Source organism: Asparagus officinalis, chromosome 2, assembly GCF_001876935.1.
Source record: "Asparagus officinalis chromosome 2, Aspof.V1, whole genome shotgun sequence".
NCBI classification, from domain to species: domain Eukaryota; kingdom Viridiplantae; phylum Streptophyta; class Magnoliopsida; order Asparagales; family Asparagaceae; genus Asparagus; species Asparagus officinalis.
In genome coordinates, this window is record NC_033795.1 from 49,557,239 (window position 1) to 49,578,852 (window position 21,614).

The following is a 21,614-nucleotide window of genomic DNA, read 5'->3' on the forward strand; positions in this document are numbered from 1 at the left end:
GTGCTTAATTTTAGAAACCTTTAAGCTATGTTGCCTTCCGGTGGTTTTTTGGCTTTTATATCAAAAAAATTATAAAAATTTGTACAGGGTTGAACAGTCACTTGCTAGCTTATATAGATCTAGTTTTTCATTTTGGGAATCTTAACTTTTTTAAATGTGATTTAAAAGTTAACTTATTTAGGTTGTTACCAAACAAGTAGATATAGAAAAACTTGGTTAAATGCTCATTTGATTAAAATAAAAAGCCCCAGACACCCGCTATATTTCCGAGAGTACCAAACCTCAACCAAGAGATACAATAAAAAGATTCAAGCTTTTAGTGATATAGCCTTGGATCATAGTGATGATTTTTGTATATACACTATTTGGATGTTCTATGCCAATAATTCAATACCGGAATAAGGAATGAAGTGGATGCATGAATGCATGAACTTCTAAAAATTCAGATGTTAACATTTCACTAATGACAGTTAGAAAAATATATGTCTATGGTTATACGGCTATAAGGTGTTTTTTTTTGGGGGTGGGGTGGGGGGTGGGGTGGTGGTGGTGTCAAAGTAGCTTTTAAGCTAGTTGTTCCATGTCTACTGGTTTGTTAATAAGCTAGCTTTAACCCTAACTTATTAAAATAAGCTCATAAGCTCCCCAAATATGCTAGGTTTGACCAAACAAATGACTAATCTACCCATATAATTTTTATAAATGTTTATCATAAAACCCAAAAACCACCGAGATCCACCAAAATTTAAAATAGGTTAAAGTTTAAAAGCTTCTAAACATAGACAATAAACCCCCCTCCCCCCCAAAAAAAATACCGCCACCCCAAGAAAAAACACCCGAATAATGGTGAGAAAAATGTGATAATTTGGGGAACATAAAACTTGTCAATTTTACATAAATCAATATGGAGCAATCATAAATATTTGTTTAAGGAAGTCAACAAATTGTATAATTGCATTCACAAGGCAATTGGAAGTGTTAACTTATCAAATGAAATTATGAACATATTATTCTGCATTAGATTTTTAGCTTCCTGGATACACGTTTTATGTATTTGATACGTGTATAGACATTATAGATTTTAGTACATGATATTAATATTAAGCGGGCATGAGACAAGTACCCAAATATCTAAATAACAGATTCATGACACTATCTCTGCTGAAGTATTTTTATAATATAGACGATAAAAGGCTACAATATCCATACTGATCCCATGGATAACAATTGTATTTGCAACGCTTTAAATATCGGATATCCAAGAAATATCAAATGGCCAAAATTCATATCGGATTGTGAGTATTGGGGATATATGGAGTAAATATTGAAATGCAATAACGGATATTTGCATGTATAGTATATAATGCACTAAAATGTAATCTCAATATACTTAATGAAACTTAAGCATACAAAATATAAATAGTATATGTTTGGGATCACTAATCAACCTTGTAAAATAAAAAACAAGTACAAATCAACGTTACAACATTTTGTCTAATTTTTTAAGGCCAAAAATGTCATTTTTTAAAATGGGAAAGTCATGATATGTCGCCCAAAAATTACTAAACACGGTATATTGTTTTACAACAAGCGATAAAAAAGATATATCGATCAACATATCGGCTAATATATCGAATATATGGGGGATATTTAGAGAGCATATCGGTTGCGGCAATCTCTGTAAAAGGATATATCGGGGGATATATCGGGCCATGTCGGGGATATTTAGAACAATGTGTATTTGAACCATCTATTACCTTAATCGAATATGGATAGCACTTATCTATGAATTCTAAATCCAGTTTCCTAGTATATTTGATTAAGACAATATATGTTTCTGACTTCTGAGTATTTTTGAATCCGCTACCGGCACCTGAAATTCTTTTTGGTAGATAGCAATTGTTATGTCAAGTCGGTTATTATCTATAGTGCTTGGTGACTAATGACTATAAAGTAAAAATATAGTAACTCTGACATTTCTGACATATTGTGTGTTAAATATGGAAGTACTATGTAATGCAATACAAAATCGAGATGACATATTGTGTGTTAAATATGGAAGTACTATGTAATGCAATACAAAATCGATACTATTATATTAAAACCTATACTATTATATTAAAAACCTATACAAAATCTACACTACTATATTAAAACCTAGGGGGGCATCTACTTTCAAAAAGTGTCCTCCATTCCTCTCTTCACTGTTCTTTTATTGAGAGCAAAATTGTCAATTGGCAGAAGTTACCGCCATGATCAACTCAACGGTTTGAAATGTTATTCTCACCCTTTTATTTCTTCCTGTTTCTTTCCCTCTATAATCCGTACATGTTGAGATGGGACTACACTTTGTAAAATTGATGTGTTAATAACAACCCAAGTGTCATACTTGGTAATGGAGAACTAACCTTCTTATTTCTGAAAAAAACAACACTAACTTTCTTAAGAGAAAAGTTTATTAGTTATTACTCCTTCAAATCTTAAATAATTGTTTATTACTTCCTCAAATCTTTAAAATTACTCATAAGTCCTTCTAATCATAAGGAGGCTTGCAATTTGGTCCCTCAATGATCAAAATAATCCTCAGTTGATTTTTCTTTGAGGCATTATTTTGCAAATTGACACTCTAAAGTTGCACTTTTTTAACTTTGAAGCCTCAAGTTTTTTTGACACTCTGATACGCGGCATACGCCCCATGTTTACACTTCTTTTAACTTCAATACCTTAAATGTTTGCACCTTTTTTGTTTAACACTTCGTTAGAAAAAATGATTGCTTCAATTTCCACGTCTACTGCTGATCTATCATATTTACTATTTTTGGATGCATCCCATTTTAATTAGAATTTCAGTGCTCTTAATTTTTTCCTAAAGAAATTTTTATTATCGCACGTGCATTGCACGTGCTGTAATGCTAGTCGATATATAATGTGTATAAATATGCATAGCGGATATCTCACTAGTTCCACCACTTTGTCTGTTCATCAATATCTGTTAGATATCTAATTTCTTCCTGCAAAATATCCCATATCCAAGTTCTTTTAAATCGGCAGAATATAGAACATGTATAATATGTCAGGTATCCATTTATGCTTCTGCGCTGATTCCTCATGGATAAGGGAGGGCTTTGATAACGATGGTGATGGAAAATATGCACATGTTGCTTCAATTTTATTTGACATTTTCCTTGTATGCTCATTATTTTGTTTCCCAACAGTAATTTCCTGCTTATATTTATATACACCAATACATAATTAAAGTACTTGGAGTCTAGTTATTCAAAAGACAGATTGATTGAAAGAGCTCATTATGGCTCCGGAAAACAGGTTTTTGTTTTATCTCACCAGATGTTTTTATAGTTGAATTTGACAACAGAAGTTGATTGTCAAGGAGTGAGCTGGCACCCACATAAGCATATTCTAGCATTTATCTCTGGACAAAACCAGATCACCATACGTGATTATGAGGACTCAGGTTAGTGACGATGTCTATCTTTTCTTTGGTTGAATAAGTAGATTAAACATTCTATTTGTATATGGTTTGAAAAGGACCTTCTACAGTTGCATTAACATTGAAAGAGGTCTGGCCTGATACTAAATTCAACACTTTCTTCTTAGCAGAGGGCAAAGATCCATGTGTTTTAACTAGTGACTACCAAAAAGATATTACAACACTCGAGTGGAGGCCAAACAGTGGAAAGATGCTTTCTGTTGCGGCCAAGTAAGTGTATATCTGGTGTTTCCTTCTTACTTTGGATCTCATTGTATCAGTTCAAACTATTTTGATGTTATTATTTTACATTGAGTTAATTAGTACTTCCACATTTTGAACAATTTCTTTCACAGGGGTGGTATTTGCATTTGGTCTGCATCTTACCCGGGTAATTCTGCGTCTGTGAGATCTGGGGTCAGCTCATCCCTTGGCACTGTTTCTAGGGGATCCGGAGTTAGATGGACACTAGTAGACTTTCTTCGAAGCCGTAATGGTGAACAAATCAGCTCTCTTTGTTGGAATCCTGATGGCAGATATCCTTAATTTTTCTATACCCTTCTCATGAAAATTTGCATACTACCTTGAACCTTCCTTTTCTTTAAGTTTAATCAGAAAAAAATTTGCTAAATAATCAAAGTTGTCTTAGATGTATGTCAGTGGTTTTAAGAGTTTGTATCCTTGACATTTTTTTTTCGCACGTACTTGGCGTCGGCTTCCTATCGGAGCTCATCATTCACTATATGGGATGTTGCTCAAGGTACTATCTTTTTTAAGTTTGCAGTTATTCTGGAATTTATGTTACTAATACTTATCAAGGAGGTATAGATTTGCTTAATTGTTGAAGGATTCATTACTATTTATTTGAATACAATCTGAAGGTTTTTTTTATAAGGAGCTGTTTATTTATTCTGTATTTTAACTTTTTCTTGCCTATCAGCCAATGCTATGCTTCCGTTGTAGAACAAGGTCTAAGAATGTTGCTGATTCTAGTAAGTTTTGGCCATATTATTGGCATTTGTTGTTTTGATCCAAAATAATAGGGTTTAGCTCAAGATAGAGAGTTGGTGTGTGTAGAAATCAGAGAGGAAGAGGTTCTTGTTTTTATTGATTGATTCACAGAAGCCTAAGGGGCTATTTATAACTATAAGCGAGATTAGATTCAATAAATCTGGACTTTTGTTCTCAACAAACATGATCTTACACTATCCTAACAACAAATCTATTATCTTAACAATAAATCTGTAAAGCAGATTGATTCTCACAATCTCTGCAGTTCTTATCATAACTACTTTGACACTCCCCTTCAAGCTGAAGCGTAGATATTGTCGAAGCCAAGCGTGCCCATGAATGTGTGAAAAAGCTTCAGAGGTAATGCCCTTGTGAGAATATCAGCAAGTTGCTCAGCAGATTGAACATGAGAAAGAAACCACCTTCTTCGCCCATTCATCAATGTGATGGTATGTGCTTGCATGAATTGACTGACCATGTTGATTGCATACACAATATCTAGTTTGGTCATCGAAAGGTATATGAGCTTCATTTATGATATTCTCCTGGATTAGTGGATTAGTGAATGGGGGATCACTAGTAAAAGCAGACAACTTAATGTTGGGGCCCATAGGTGTATCACTAGGTCGACATCCTAACATTCTTGTCTCGGTAAGAATGTCGAGTATATATTTTCTTTGTGAAAGGAATGCATCATCCTTATTACGGGCGACCTCAATACCAAGGAAGTAACGAAGTGGACCAAGATCCTTTGTATGGAAAGCTTGCGATAGTTGTTGCTTAATCTCTGCAATACCCTATGAGCCATTACCAGTGACGATAATGTCATCTATATACACCAATAGGACCACAATGCCTATATTCCCCTTTTTTGTGAAAAGGGAATGATCTGCCTTACTTCTAGAAAAGTCATAAGAGCAAACTACTTTTCCAAACTTTTCTAACACACCAAATTCTCCCCTTTCCGCTCAAAACCAGGTGGTTGTTGCAGGCATATAACCTCGGTCAAGTCTCCGTTAAGAAATGCATTCTTGATGTCCAATTGATGAAGTGGCCACGAGTGGTTGGATGCAATAGAGATAAGTAGTCGAATAGAGGTGAGCTTGGCAACAGGAGAAAATTTCTTAGTATAATCAACTCCATACTGCTGAGTATAGCCCTTGGCTACAAGGCGAGCTTTGAGTCGCTCAACTGTACCATTTGGATTGTACTTCACTGTGAATACCTAATGACACCTAATTGTTTTACCACCGAGAGGAAGACTAACTGCCAGGTATGATTCTTCCAAAGAGCTTGCATCTCATCTTCCATTGCTGCTTGCCAGCATGATGCTTAAGGGCCTCTTGAACATTATGAGGGATGAAAATGGAATCCAAGGAGGAGGTAAAGGCATGAAAGGAGCTGTTTAGTTTATAAGATGAAACAAGCTTTGCAATAGGATGGTGAGTGCAAGTGCGTTTTGCTTTACGAAGAACAATAGAAATATCAGCTGTGTCAGGAATATTACCAAGCAAAGAAGGTGATGTGTCTGAAGGAAGAACATGAACACTATCTTTGATAGTCTGATTGATGTTGCCTTTTTGTTTCCGTACATAAACCAGTAGTGGTTTCTCTGATGGAAAATCTGAACTCTCTACAATGGCCCTTGGTAAATCAAAAGTAGTCTGACCACAAAGAAGTTTTAAACCAAAGAAAGATTTATTTCCAAAAAAAGGACACATCAGCTGAAGAAAACATTTTCTTAGAATCGGGAGAACAGCAAAAATATCCTTTTGAGAATCTGGAATAACTGAGAAACACACACTTAATGGCTCTAGGATCTAATTTATCATTGCAGGGTCCTAGTACCTGAACAAAACATGTACAATAAAAAACACGTGAAGGAATAGGGAAGGTTTGGCACGGAAAAACAAGACTAAAAGGTGAGACATTGTTTATAACATGGCTCGACATATGATTGATTAAAAAACAATCGATGAGTACAACAAAACTCCAATAAAATTTCGAAACCTTCATTTCAAACATTACTGATCTAGCAGTATTAAGTAAGTGTTGGTTTTTATGCTATGCCACTCCATTTTGTTGTGGAGTGTAGGGACATGAAGTTTGATGAAGAATCCCATGTGTGGAGAAAAAAGTTAAAACTCATTGCTTATATATTCTTTAGTATTGTCAAAACGAAACTGTTTAATAGTAATACCAAATTGAGTTTTTATTTTCATAAAAAGTACAGTAAATACTTTAAACAGTTTAGAACGATCTTTTAATAGAAAAGGCCATGCCATTTGAGAAAAAATCATCAGTAAACGTAACAAAATGGCGATATTTATTAAAAGTAGGAAAGCTCACTGGCCTCCAAATATCAGAGTGAATTAAATCGAACAAATTTTCACTACGTTTATTGACGCGTTATGAGTATGAAATTCTACGATGTTTTCCCAACTCACAAGACTCATACAAGAGATTAAACTAGACTCACAATCAGGTACCAAGTGTCGAAGAGTAGTGGAGGAATGATGTCCCATACGTTGATGCTATAGTACAGGATCTGTAGAAGAACGAAAGGCAAAAATCGAGTCTAGACTATCCAAAAGAAATAGACCTTGTTGTTCACGATCGGCTCCAATCATCTTCCTCGTAATATCCTGAAAAACACAGTGAGGAGGGAAGAATGTCATTGAACAGTTTAAATCATTACAAATTTTATGAACAGATAATGGGCTATTATGAAAAGTAGGAAATCCATAATACAAATTTGAGAGATAGATTAGGTGTAAGAGTAATATTTCCTACTCCTTCAACAGGAACAACTGAACCATTAGCAACACGCATCTGAAAGTTATGAAGTGGAGAAAATGATGAAAGAGATAAAGGAGACATGTTTAGAAGCACCTGAATCAATAATCCATTGGTGAGATGAAACATGATAAGCATTACTTGATTGAATTGAGTTACCAGAGGGTTTTGTTATTAGCTGGCGCAAGGCTTGACGCTCTTTAGCAGAAAGCATAACTTGAGAGAAAGTCATCTTTGATGGTGCCATAGTAGATGTAGAGGAGTAATCCACAGAAGAAGACGGATGAACAACAGGCATCCTTCTGAGACGTCTCCAGCATGTCTCAAACTCATGATTTGTACCTTGACAATAGGTGCAATACTTGGTGTTATGTCGTCCATCACTATGGCCTTGACCATGATCACCACGACCCTGAGACGGGTAAAGAGGACGCCCATGAGTGGAGGGGAGCTGTTGTGGGTAATTTTTAGAGAAACTGTATCCCGACCAGATGCAAGAGCAGATGGAGTTTGAGAATCAAAGACAATTGGAGCCGGTTGAGTGACACAAGGAAGCCGAGTATGAAGCCGAGTATGAAGATCACGCAGGGAACAACTGTCATGTGTCGCCAAAATATAAGAGTGAACACCATCAAGATATGGACTGACGTTCCCAAGAGCAAGAACAAATAATAGGGCTTCTCACTGTTTTTGTTAGATAGCAGGATCCGGAGAGTACGACTAATCTTCCACTCTTCCAAATACTGAGTGAATTTGGAGAGATAAACATGTATGTCATCGCCTTGCTCGGTCTCAACAATCTCCCTTAATATATCATACAACTTATGCATGTTGTTAGCAGATAAGTACATCTGATGGAGAGTGTCCCAAATAGCCTTCGCGGTATCAAGAAAGACATAGATTGATAGACAAATTTATTCATAGAATTTGTCATCAAATTTATAATCAAGGCATCATCAAGATTCCATTTTGCAAACTTCTCAATGGAAGTTTTCGAGACGAGATTTTCATTATGCAAGGTGTGTAGTAGTTGCTCAAAGCACACTTTCAACTTGTCTTCACCATGACATAAGTAAAAAACTCTATCCGACATGTTCATTTTTAGATCTTTTAAAGCAGTAATCAATTCAAAGAACCTTTTAAAAGCTGGAACCAGTACAATAAATATTTTAATGATATTATTTTTACTTAATTGGAACTCAGTTGACTACTAACACTTCGAAAAGAGCTTTCACTTTATCATCTAGAACGAGCTTATCCTCTCTTAACATTTGTAGTCACAAGAAGTGTTGTTTGATGAGGGTTTTCTGGTTCTTTTTTGAGATCATGTGAATCCTCAGAATAAGAATTTTTCTTTCCAAGCATCTTCACCTTATCAACTTTTATGCTTGACATAAGATCAGCAACAGAACATTCTTTAGGTTTATCGTTTACCTCTTCTTGAAGCTTATCTCTCACTCTTTCATTTTCTGTACTAACCTGGATATAATCATAGTGCGATTTTTTCTCTCTATGGTTAAAACATGGAAAAAATCGACCTAAACATGTTCCAAACATGGAGGAAATCGACCTACTTCAGATGGTGCTCAACCTTCAACAGACAGTGAACGAGCAAGGAGAAACCTTAGAGGAGCAACGACAAATCCTAGAGTATTAGGGAAAAATGCTGATGAATCATGCCAAAGCGCTTGAGGAGCTTGATGAATCCTTGCCTAGATACAAATTTAGATCTACCAAAGAACGTCAGGCTGCTGCAAAAAATATGGACTTGAATCGGAGGTTAAAAAAACAATACTCAGGCTTCTGATCTGAAGCCTCCTCACCCTAAACGCACATCCTGTGGACTCCATCATTAGAGGAAAAAGTTGTGTCAGCACACATGTCCTTATTTAGATTATATGCCTTCTACACAAGGTTTTAAATATCGGTTATCGGGTATTTATCGGACGGTCAAAATCCTTATCGGATAGCGAAAATCGGGGATATATCGGGGATAAGTAGTATTTATCGGAGCAATATACTGGATGGTGTATATATATAATATAACAACTAAAAAATGTAATCTAACTATGCTTAATGAAATATAAACATACTAAAACAGAAAAGTAAAGTATGTACAGTTTATTCACTAATTTCTTATATAAGTCTCTGTTACAGGAAAAACAGAAAAGCAAAGTATGATAAAAGAATAGTTATAGAACTGATATTACTCAAAAGAGAAAGTGCGTGCGTGAAGGTATTACAAGAGAAGGAAAGCTCACAGCATGTGTATATAGCCATGTTTCCGGACAAAAAAAACATGGTTGACAAAGGGTAGGCGAGCGACGAAGTTCAAGGTTGAAGTTCACGAAGGCGAGTGACGAAGAGGCGCAGAGAACATGAGATAAAGATAACGGAGGAAGCACCCAACGAGAAAAGGAGCAGCCGTCAGAGACGAAGTTAGGGTTTGAAGGTCGGATTCATAAAGTTTCGGGTTTTAAGTTTCATATTATTAACAAAACGGGTTGGGTCGGGTTTTAAAAACTCAACAACTCAACTCAAAATGTCTGGCTGATAATCCCGATAATCCCGATAATTTAGCCTTACTTATCGGCCGATAAGTGCCGATAATGCCGATAACTCGCCGATAATCTCTCCAAAACGATAACCGATTACAAAACCAATTTATCCTAGCGGAGAGCTCAAAAATCCGATAACTCGGCCGATAATATCGATTATCGGCCGATATTTAAAACAATGCTTCTACAAAGTTAGATGTGAATAACAAACAAATACTGGATAAGTTAGCTGAAAAGTTTGAGACTCTTGCCTAAGTTTATAATGTATTTCATGAAATAAAAGAATTGAAGGACCAAGAAAAATTTGTTGATGATCCGATGGCACGCATGAAAATTAAGAAGGTGAGAGATAAGTCTCAAGAAGAGGTAAACGATAAACCTAAAGAAAGTTATGTTGATGATCATATGTCAAGCATAAAAATTGATAAGGCGAAAGATAGGCCTCAAGATAATGTGAAGGTGCTTACAAAGAAATTTTTTTATTCTGGAGATTTACATGATCTCAAAAAAAAAAAGAAGAAAATCTCATCAAACAACACTTTCTGTGCCTACGAATGTTAAGAGAGTATAAGCTCATACTTTCTATGCCTACGAATGTTAAGTGAGTATAAGCTCGTTCTAAATGATAAAATGAAAGCTCTTTTTGATGGGCTGAAGTAGTCAGTTGAGTTACAATTAAATGAAAATGATATCGTTGAAACATTTACTACGCTGGTTCTAGCTTTTAAAAGGTTCTTTGAATTGATTACTGCTACAAAAGATGTGAAAATGAGCCTGCAGAATAGAGTTTTTCACTTATGCGAAGACAAGTTAGAACTTAGAAGTGTGCTTTGAGCAACTATCCTAACAACAAACTTATTATCTTAATGATAAATCTGTAAAATATATTGATTCTCACAATCTCTGCAGTTCTTATCATAACTACTTTGACAATTTATTTTTGGATGAAATTCACATAATAGCAAATTATGATCAGCTGTATTCCGTGGAAACAACCAAAGCTGAGTTTTGCCCAATTGATTAACCAATCTTTCCTGAGAAAACTTTGTAGAAAAAAGACAATTGAAGCACTCCGAAGGGAGCGAGGGTGGCACCTAAAGTGGGGGAAATTTTTGACTAAATAAAAAGGCTAAGTTAATAAGTTTATGGTTTAAGCACCCAAAAAAAAACACTAAGGTTTGACTTTACCGTTTCATCTCTTCCTCTATCACTAACTTGAAGGCAATACATGTAATGTCATTGTCTCTTCTCTTCCCTCGTGGGGCTTGGGTCCTTGTGCCTTCAGTTTTTTTAACATCCCTATCTGGGGTTTGATATTTGAGCCATGACAGTTTACTACACTGTAATATATAAACCTTATTGAGCAGCAGCGATTGTTAGAATGGAAGTATTTATGGATTCATGCAGTCCAGTGAGGTAACCGGTTACGTTATTTATAGAAGCACTGAGAATATAAGCACCTTCCTTGAAAAGCTGTCAGGCTTCCAGTTGGAGCATTTTTTTCCCTTGAAGGAAACACAGAAAAACCAAAGGATAAGGGTGTGTCAAAGGTTGAACTAGTGTTTCTACATTGAGCTTGACCTTTTTAACATGTGTATGTTAATGGATTGAGTCCTTTTGGGCTAAGCTGAAATGAAAATTCATATTTAAAAGATGGTTAATGCTTCTTGCGGGCAACCGTGTGGCATGTTGCACATAAGAGAACAACTCGTGCTCATGCACATCTAGCCTGTTGGTCATCTCTTTACAACTGTTAGAATATAAAAATACAATGTTGTGGTGAGAGTTGAGGGTTATATTTTGTATTCTGGCAACAACCTTACTAGTAACAATAACAAAAGCTTGTCCTGATATAAGAAGGGGTGGATGATATCAGTCATATCAATTGTGTTATAATAAAATGTGAATTTTCTTATTGGTTGTACAGCTAAGGTTTTCAATTCAAGAATTAATTAAGGTTGTGGTCCAAATTTAAATTACTGAAAAACCAAAATTTTAAGTGGACTGATCAAACCATTAAGGGGCTGCAAGTCTTTGGAGGTATTTTTCTGTTTTGATTGCATGTGTTTATCAGACAGCTTCAGGGTGTGTGTGTTTGTGTTCTAATCTTCTCGATGTTTTTTCCTGAAGATGTTTGAAGTCTTATCCTACAAAAGTTATACTGGATGATAATCTGCTGGAAATGTAGCAGTTAATACAAATCTGTAAAATGTTGTTTTAGTGGAATTTTTATCCTTGGTGTAACATAAGTTTAAATCTTATGCATTTAACATTCTCATGTTGATCAACAGGGCAAGGAACTCCAATTCGACGTGGATTAGGGGCAATATCAATGGTAAAATGGTCACCGTCTGGAGACTATTTCTTGACTGCAAAATTGTAAGTTCCATTGCTAATGCTTCTGCTACCTTTGCTGAAGAGAAGATTATAATATAAAATTTCCATTATTTCAGTGATGGGACATTTTATCTTTGGGAGACAAACACATGGACATCAGAACCTTGGTCTTCCGCTGGTGGATGTGTCACTGTAAGTTATATACTCATATGTTGAAGCACATACAGTTTAATATAGAGTTTATGTGTGGAAACACAAACAGTTTATTATAGAATTCAGCGATACTTTTTTTTTTGTGCTTTGTTTTTACTCATGGAAGTTATTGACAGAAGTGCATATGGTGGCTTGAGAAAAATCATAGCTTTGGATGCTAGAGTAGATAAATATATTCTATTATGGAGTTGTTCTTTATTATATTCACTTGAAGTAACCATTTACTTCACTTAATACCTGAAGACTTTCTTGCTCAGTCTTATTGATAATCACCTGGGATCTAAATCACTTGTTATCTGAAACCTTTCTTTTGTGAGTATATCGATCTCAGTCATAAGTCGAGATCTGATTTACTTGACGTCTGAAAACTTTCTTTTTTGAGTATTATCAAACTCATTGATACTAATATAAGTACATTATTGTTTCTGCTTATCAGGGGGCTACATGGGATCCAGAAGGGCGTATGATTCTGCTTGCATTTTCAGATTCAGTAACATTAGGTTCAATCCACTTCTCGTCAAGGTTCCCTTCATTAGGTTAATCCCTACTTCTATACTTCAATGACCTTCTCTATGCTGGAGTTTATGGAATGTTAATTATGCTCTACAACTGGCTATTTATGAGTGAAAGCTTGGATTATGGTGAACCAGAAATTATGCTTTCTTGGATTTAGATCTATTCACTTTCTGCACTGGACCTCTTTGACAACTATTCACTCAAATGTTTGTTTTGTTTCTCAGAGCATTTTTAGGTTTTGCTCCCTCCCTCTCTCCCTACTCAAACATTTATCGTGTTTCTCAGCTCATTTTTAGTGTTTGCTCACTCCCTCCCGTTTGTATTCACAGACATACCAATTTTATCTTTGCGTAATTTGTTTACTTCCCGAGTTGTTTTCACCAAACACGAGATTAGTATTGTTCTCATTCACATGTTATCACATGTTATGAGAACTAGAATTCCTGTAACTTTTTCATGTTTCTTTTATTAAACAAATTACAAATTGGAAAAGTGCTTGTTTATTAACTAGCTATAGAGACAACCTCTCAAATCATACTTCTAAACTGGGTATGGTTAAACGAACTCAACCTGTGTGTAATGAATTTCAAGACGTATGTTAAGGTATGGTATACGTCCAAGAAATGTATGACAGTGTTTTAAACCAAAACATGTATAATGTAATTGAGTACACGTCTGAATGAATGTATGCATAGATTATATATGCATAAATTCAAGAGTGTCCAAGGAGTGTTGGACACGAGCACGGAAAGGGTCAGACACGGGTACAGGAGCCCAGATGAGGTCGGGGTAGCTTAGGAAGTGATGTATTTGTATGATATGTGGTGGGTACTTTATTAATTGCTATATCATTTTGCCTCATTTAATACTTAGTTTCTCGATATCTTCATCTTGTCCTAATTCCAATTTCTTCTATAAGAAGATGTAGCTCTGATATCAACATAGTCTATCTACTTCCAAGTTCTAACTAATGCTTATATTGGTCACACATGAATACATGATTGCTTACGGGTTTAGACACATATTTCTACTTTAATCCATACAGTACATTGTTTACACAATTGCGAAGTCATCTGTACCTTTCTTGTGTTTTTGCTGTTCATGATTGCATTTACTATGCTTCTCTCCTTCTTTATATAAGAACATTGTTAAACCTTTTTTGAGTAACAGGGCATAGTTTTGTATCTTTTTTTGTTTTTGAGTAACATGGCATAGTTAAACCTTTTTCGAGTAGCAGGGCATAGTTTTTTATCTTTTTTGTTTTTTACTTCTTTGAATTCAGTTAGCTGCAAGAAACCAACAATTGGGTTCAGATAGGTCTTATTTCTTAAACTAACATGCATCCTGATATAACATACTTATTCTGGTCTAACTGGTTAATGTAAAATGTATACTGTGTTTGCATATCTGTGACTGATATATTTCTACAACCTTAATGACTGCGCTTTGTGTAATCTTCAAAAGTTCTATTATCTACCTTTATGGTTTTTGTGCAAAATTCAGGTAGAATCTGTCACAATACATTGTGAAATGCTGGAAATACTAAGATATTGTGTTACAAAGATAATGGTAAAATTACGGTACAACAATTTCACAAAAATAGCTGTAACTTGGTGGTGCCTCCATTTTTTGGCAGTGAGTGAGATGCATAAACCCTTCATATATGCCATCTTGCGACTTGCTATCTTAAGATCTGTTCTATTCTCATTTTTTAATCAATCTAAGATGCATAGACTTTATTACTTGTCAGTTGCCTGATTACTTATCCTTCATGTGTGATGGAAAACTTAGATGCACATCTATTGCCAGTGGAGCTGCCAGAAATTGCCTCTTCGACTGGCAGGTACTACAACTTATTCAGATTTTATGTTTTAAGCTTGAAATAATTTATTTTTCTATTAAGCATTCAGTAGTTTCCTGAAGCTGAACAAGTAACCATTTCCAACATTGTGCTATCTGTTATGCAAATAAGATTTAGTATAACACACTAACCTGCTTTTAATTTGAGGCAAAGAGTTTGGTGAAAACAACTCGGTTTATGTTTTTGCTGAAGCAAAGCGCTTTTTTTTGGGTACTTAACAGTCTAGACTCAACTAGAGCATCACTATTGTTAGTTCATTCAGCAAAGAACTGAAGGGCTTCGTTTGATTTTTGTTTACTTTAATCTCAGATGAAATTCATTAAACAGAATCAGTAAGGTGGCTTGTAAAAACTGAACGACTGAAAGGTTTTGATGACTTAACCTAGAAGCTTAAGCTTATGTCTTAACCCAGAAGCTTAAGTTCATGCCAATAATTATTTTATACCCAACGCCTAATGTCCCCTTCTGTTGAAGATTTCACATTTTTTTGCCTTTGGATGACAGCTCATGCAAGGAGATTCATGAATATATACAGTGGAATCAGAATCCAAGACCTTCTGCCCTGAGTTGATATCATGTAAATACCAATTTACCAAAAGGATTACTGGACCAGTAATTTTTATACGACAACAGCTAGGGTTTGGTAGACAGTGAAAGCCAACACTAATCTCCGAGGTGGAGAATATTTGAGACTAGGAGGATTTAACTTTATTGCTTTGGATATTTCCTGTACCCAAATTTCCATGTCAACCATTTCCTTGCATGTCAGCAATGATCTTCAACTTGATTCTGTCACTCATTACTTCTCTGTTCACCACTAGGTTTTGTATTATGAACACTAGACCAGAGGCAGTGAGAAGGACTATCTAAATGGATAAATGAGTTATCACCTTCTTCCTGCTTTCGTGTATTTTGATCCAGGCGTTTTCTGAAGATATATGGGATGGGTTATACCCTGGATCGACCCTTGTGATTAATGTCATACTCTGAACTGATACCTAGAGATTCAATTTGTTGTCAATATTAACCCCTATCCTTTTGCACCTGTATTTGGCAATTGAGGATGATGAAATTCTTCTTGGAGCCCTAGGAGAGTGGAAGAACAGGTTACCGCCCTCTTTTCCCCATGATGACAATTTTTGATATTTTCTATTTCTCTAAGTTATATTTGTTCTGGCTTCTTTCTTCGGAGTAGTATTCTAAGTTTTGTGCCAGACATCCTATGCAATCTGACAATATAAAATTGCATTGCTGGTGGTATGTCAAGACTTCAATACCGTCCTCTTGTTTACAATTCCTCTAAAATCAACAATGAATTTCAGTAATGAGTTGGGCATTCTGGAACAAAACCATAATGCTACAAACTTTTAGAAATATTATGAAATGAAATATCAGAATACTGCTTGTGGAAGTCCTAAAGGTCTGTTCATGAGGAATGCATCCTTTTTTCTAAACCAGCACAAAATGGTTTTCAAACAAAGGGGATTTGGGTTGGGGTCGGTGGTTGTGGGGGATACTGGAAAGATCTTTGGAGGAGGCATATCTTATGTGCAGGATGAAGATAACAGTTCCATTCAATAAGAGTCTTGAGTACACAGTTGTGATTGTCTTGGTGGACATTGCAGCATAAGGATCTCTCCCTCTAGTGCAAACATGGCATATAGAATCCATCTAATACTCAGACAAATACCCACAGATTCAAGTACTACATATATACGCACGAATGAAGATTTGCATATATCTGTGTAGGCATACGCTTTGCAGTTATTATATAGGCACAGTTTTAAGGAAAGCATCTCATGTTGTTATTGTTGTGTTCCTCAGTCATGGAATTGAGAAAATAGCGTGGGATTCTTCAGGAGAGCGTCTGGCATTGTCATACAGAGGCGGTGGTGATATTTATTGCGGTCTCATTGCAGTATATGATGTCAAAAGGACCACTCTTGTCTCATTATCATTAGTGTTAGTTACTCTGTGAATTGGTTATTTTGTTTTTACTTCAACATCAAAATATTATTACGAGCTGTCCATTAACTTATTTATGTTTTTCTTAAATCTAGGGGGTTCATTAGAGGGCCTGGAGAGAAACCGAAACCAATGGCATTTGCTTTCCACAACAAATTCAAGCAAGGGCCATTGTTATCTGTGGTAAGAACTGATAATTAATATACTTTTATTCTTAGAATTGTTTCTGTGAAGGCATGTAGATGTGAATTAGAGAGGCCTTTGAATTACATTTTGGGTCCTAATGCAGTGTTGGAGCAGTGGATTCTGTTGTACATATCCCCTCATATTTCGGTCACATATACTTCCTTAAGGTAAATATGTGCCTTCTAATGCTCAAGAGTTTCATCGCTCAGAAAATGTTGTCATTCATCTGTAATATTGCAATTACTTGTTCCTGCTTTTGTAGAGTGCATCGGAATTTTAGTTAAAATCATACCCCATGTTACATTATCTTTTTCTGTGTGCAAATTGCAGGTACATATTCTGACTTTCTGATTGGAAAATTTCCGTGGTTGAAAAAATCAGCGTTTTAACAGGTACATGACATTCCTGTTGCAATTAAAGCAACTTATGTTGTTGTATTGAATATTTTTAAAAATGGCTCCAGACCCTATCTGCTCCCTAAACTACTAACTTTGTCCCTTCTTACCCCGAACTATTTTTAGTCCCTATGTAACCCTTAAAAACATTGAATTCGTCTCCTACTTACTCGCTTAACTATTTTCCGTCCTACCTTGCCCCCTAAACTATTAAATATGTTCCTGGTTACGCCTTGAACTATCACATTCAGTACCTGGTTACCACGTTTTGTTTATTATTTTGTGGATGTTTAAATGGATTTATGAGAGGAGAGTGATAGTTCAGGGGCTAAGGTGAGACTGAAACTAGTTAAGAGGTAAGCAGGGAAGAAATTAATAGTTTAGGGGGCATTGTAGAATAAAAATAGTATATGGGGTAAGAAAGGCCAATTTTGAAAGACACTATTACCAGTCAAAACAGAAAGCCTTAGTTCAGGAGTAATAGTTAATTAACTCATCAAATAGCAGGGTTCTTTGATGTCACAAGAATTTCTCAGGATGCTTGCGTTTTTGCAGAATTTGCCGTGAGGCTTGCTTTTGTGTGTAGAAAACGGTTTTGGAGATGGAAAAAAAAAACAAAAAGGACGACAAAGGTGAGAGCCTAAAATTGAAGAATTGGGACCTACTTAATGTATCAAGAAAGATGAAATGAAGCCTTCCTTCGATGGTGAAATTATATGCTATCTGCAGATCAAAAGGCCGTCTTTATTTGATATTTAACATTCTCAGCATCCAAATACAATGCCTATTTTGGCGTAATACTTGTAATTTGAGAATCAAATTGAATTGTATGATGGCACAACTATACAGCAGTTTCTGATTGGGTTATTGGCGACTCATTAAAATTATGTTGCCTTGTCTTATTTCTGGGAAAGTGATTCACATAGTTTACAACAAGTATTCTTAATGTTTATCCGTAACAGAGAAATAAGATCTTGACACGGGATTTTTTTCCTTGGGGAAGTTATTACGCTTTGCATTTCCTTGTGTTGTGAGAATGAGATCATTACAGTTCAAATCGACCTAACATGACCGAAATTATATCTTTCAATTAATAAAAGTTATGGGTTTGATTTTCACTATCTGAAATTGTTATCTCGATATGCTGTCCACTCAATAGTATGTTTAAGTTGGAAAAAAAAAGAAAAGTCAATTATTGGGCAGTGTATATGCCAAAACAAAACTAGAAAGATAGTAAGTTATAAAAATAGACCATCTGAGGGCCGAATAAAAAATGTCTCTTAGGGGGGTCTATCTACAAACATTGAGGATGAGGAAAAAAAAAAAAAACAACAGCAGGAGAGGGACTGAGGGAGGGGGCAAAACGTAATTTTAGAGATAGTATTAGCCTCAGCCTATCCAGTAGCATAACAAAAGGATAGCCAACGACGATCCTCTCTCAATTGATGGGAAGCTAATAATAACTATGGCCCTCCTTATCTCTCACCTCTCTCTCCTCCCCTCTTCATCTTCTTCTCATTCTCCCTCCATTCCCGTTGCTGCAGCCTCAGCTACTCTCTGTAAGTGCTCCTCCTCCCCATCTCCTCGCCCTTGTTTACAATTTCTATGAACTGGGTTTTTTTTTTAATTCTTCAGAAATATACACCGTATTTTCATGGGACTACAAATTGTATTTGGGTTTTTATTCTTCCCCAGATGAATCCTATAGCAATGTTTCTCTTAATTGGGTTTTTCTTTCAGGCATTAATACAAACATAATATGTTCAATCAATTTCTGTCAGGCAACAACATCATTTACAATTCTCAATAGTTTCATCTGGGTAGTTTTGTTAAACCTTTTTTCTTACCAGCTTGTAACTCTTACTTCAATTTCAGCTTTAAATATTTCACAAGAAATCCCCATCACGACTTGGGTCCTTTCATGGAACTAGGATTCTGTCCAACTTATGGACTTTACAATTGCAAATTTTATTTAATTCTTTAATACTCTCTTGGGTAATCCTTCAGGTTATGCTGTATGGCTGTGGAAATACAATATTTCATTTGGGTTTTCTTGTATCCAATATTACCTCTCCAGTCCTCAGTTTTCTTTCTAGCATTACTACAAACACACAACGTTCGATCAGTTTCTCCCATTTAACATCAGAATCCAAAATGCTCGATTTCATCTGGATACTCTTTCTTTTTTAATTTCAGCTTCTAAGTTATCACGAAAAAGCTTCAACTTGCGATTTGGGTCCTCTCACGGACCTAGAATTCCCTGTCCAACCTATGACATTAGTGGGAAAAGGTCTGTAATTGTCCGAGCTTCATCAGAAATCGACGGAAAAGATGAAAAGAAACCAGACCCTTTGCCGCCTTCACAAGTATCAGAGGAAGAGGCTAATATGCCAGTTGAGAATCTTCCACTGGAATCGAAGATGAAGGAGAGGATGGAGCAGAAGCTGAGGATGAAGCTGGCCAAGAAAATAAGACTCCGAAGAAAGCGGCTTTTGAGGAAGAGGAAGATGAGGAAGAAGGGAAGATGGCCTCCTTCCAAGATGAAGAAGCTCAAGAATGTCTGATCAAATTGCCAGGTTTAAAATTGTTTTTGTTTATGCATTTCGAATCATTTTGTATGTTGGTTCTTCAATGATATTGGTACTTGAGTTGTGTAATGTTCGATTTAGAGATTGATTGGTTTGGAAATCACATTTCTAAATGAGATGGTATTTTCGATTAAATTTGTTTTTTAGCTCATCTTGGAGTACAGCTCCATTGGCTTCTTCAAAATTGATCAGTTTATTGCTAATGCTTATCATTCATGTCCTTGTTCAAACTTAAAAAAACATTCGTCCATTAGTATTATTTTGTAGAAACTGTTCAAATTGTAGTCCTGATGCCTAATGAGATATTTGAGATATCTTAGTATTATTCTCCTTTCTTTTTTCCTTCTAATAAGACTGTTTTGGTGTATTCCTACTGTAAATTGCCTACTTTGCTAGTCTCATAATAAGGCATTCGCTTGTGATCAAGTTCAGAGCTTAGGTGCTTTTGATCGACTTAAGGCCCATCCTCATCATTCATTAGTATATTAGCCTGGTACTTATAAATGTATTTGTAGGATTACAATCTACTCTACTTGTTTATTGCAATCTTATACCTAAGACATCTTTAACTGATATTTGAGATGTCCTATTTGATTCCATTGCATTCATAATACGGAGGAAGGTCATTGCTATGTAGCTTCATTCATATATTCACTTGAGATTTCCTCTCCTGGAAGAATTTTCTCGACTGGTGGACTTAAATCTTAGCGCAAACAGATATTAAAGAATGAAATAACCATAAATTGCGTTACCTTCTCACTATGCCTTAACCAAAGACATGTCCTCGTTTTACATTTCAAGTGCTTTTGAAGTTCATGAAGCTATAAACAAGATCTATTCTCTATTCAATCTAATTTAGCAATTGACCTAGTTATAATTTCTGTGTCATATCATCACTGATCCTCCTACTTAATAGATAGAAAGTCCTCCTAACCCTTTAAATCTCAGGATGGGTTAGAAGATTATCACAGAATATCGGTCAACGATGATTATACTAATATACTCTACCTTATAAATTATATGATCATTGATCTGACAAACTTGATGAATTGATGAATTTTTCGCCAGCTTTTGGAAAATAATATACTTGGTAAGGAATTTGTACGAAAAAAGTTTGCGAATGAACAAAAGGTTACTGAGGTTGCAGATAGAGGTGATGTCATGTGTATATTGTTTTTCCCCCCTGGACAAGAATCAAAATATTGATATTATCTTAATATTTAACTTGCTATCGAGTGTTGATAAAAAAATGATTCAGGTCATAATTGAGTACTACTGAAGTTTGAATGATTCCAACTTTCCATGTGAATGTATAAGCTCAAAATTATTTGCTCGATTAGAACTAGAACTGTGCACATGAATATAAGTTTCCATGAAGACACAGATTCAAGCTTAAATGGATAGCTACACACATTCTAGATTAAGTAGACGGTCTGCTGTCCCTTATTTTTGATTCTGGCATTAAGATTTATAAGTGAATTAAATCAACCCTTAAATCCTGGTTTTTACGTATCATTTGTGGTAATAGTTCCTTCAAATTCGTACTAGGATTAGATGACTGCTTAATGAGAACACGCACATGAAAAACAACTACATTCTTTTATTATTAGTTCAAGGATTTTCTTTACCACTTGGAGTTTAGATCCTTCTTATTGTAGCTGATGGAGAGGTCACTTCCTTGATCATACAAGTATGCTACTC

At 35.5% G+C, this 21,614-nt stretch overlaps 2 protein-coding genes across 5 annotated transcripts in view; both read left to right on the forward strand.

The window, feature by feature from the left end:
• Positions 1–18,227, forward strand: part of LOC109831314 (aladin) — a 19,338-nt gene extending 1,111 nt beyond the window's left edge. Inside the window, exons 4-16 of one of the 4 annotated variants that reach the window (XM_020398644.1) lie at positions 3,358–3,472; positions 3,616–3,718; positions 3,844–4,023; positions 4,189–4,247; positions 12,144–12,231; positions 12,306–12,381; positions 12,839–12,938; positions 14,710–14,761; positions 16,604–16,741; positions 16,840–16,927; positions 17,034–17,097; positions 17,261–17,322; positions 17,881–18,212. In XM_020398644.1, coding sequence (XP_020254233.1) covers positions 3,358–3,472; positions 3,616–3,718; positions 3,844–4,023; positions 4,189–4,247; positions 12,144–12,231; positions 12,306–12,381; positions 12,839–12,938; positions 14,710–14,761; positions 16,604–16,741; positions 16,840–16,927; positions 17,034–17,096 — 1,062 coding nt within the window. In that variant the 3' untranslated portion in view covers position 17,097; positions 17,261–17,322; positions 17,881–18,212. Of the gene's footprint in view, positions 1–3,357; positions 3,473–3,615; positions 3,719–3,843; positions 4,024–4,188; positions 4,248–12,143; positions 12,232–12,305; positions 12,382–12,838; positions 12,939–14,709; positions 14,762–16,603; positions 16,742–16,839; positions 16,928–17,033; positions 17,098–17,260; positions 17,323–17,880 lie in introns of all 4 variants that reach the window. The other 3 variants (XM_020398648.1, XM_020398645.1, XM_020398646.1) reach the window with 3 other exon arrangements.
• Positions 18,728–20,064, forward strand: LOC109831315 (50S ribosomal protein 5 alpha, chloroplastic). Its single transcript, XM_020398649.1, has 2 exons — positions 18,728–18,884; positions 19,522–20,064. The coding sequence occupies exons 1-2, from the start codon at positions 18,791–18,793 to the stop codon at positions 19,887–19,889; spliced, it is 462 nt and encodes a 153-aa protein (XP_020254238.1). The 5' UTR covers positions 18,728–18,790; the 3' UTR covers positions 19,890–20,064.

Excerpts from the sequence above, each read along its gene's own strand:
- LOC109831315 (XM_020398649.1), top strand. The coding sequence starts at position 18,791 with ATGGCCCTCCTTATCTCTCACCTCTCTCTCCTCCCCTCTTCATCTTCT. Across the intron at positions 18,885-19,521 it reads TGCAGCCTCAGCTACTCTCT|CTTCTAAGTTATCACGAAAA; the intron begins GTAAGTGCTCCT and ends TTTTAATTTCAG.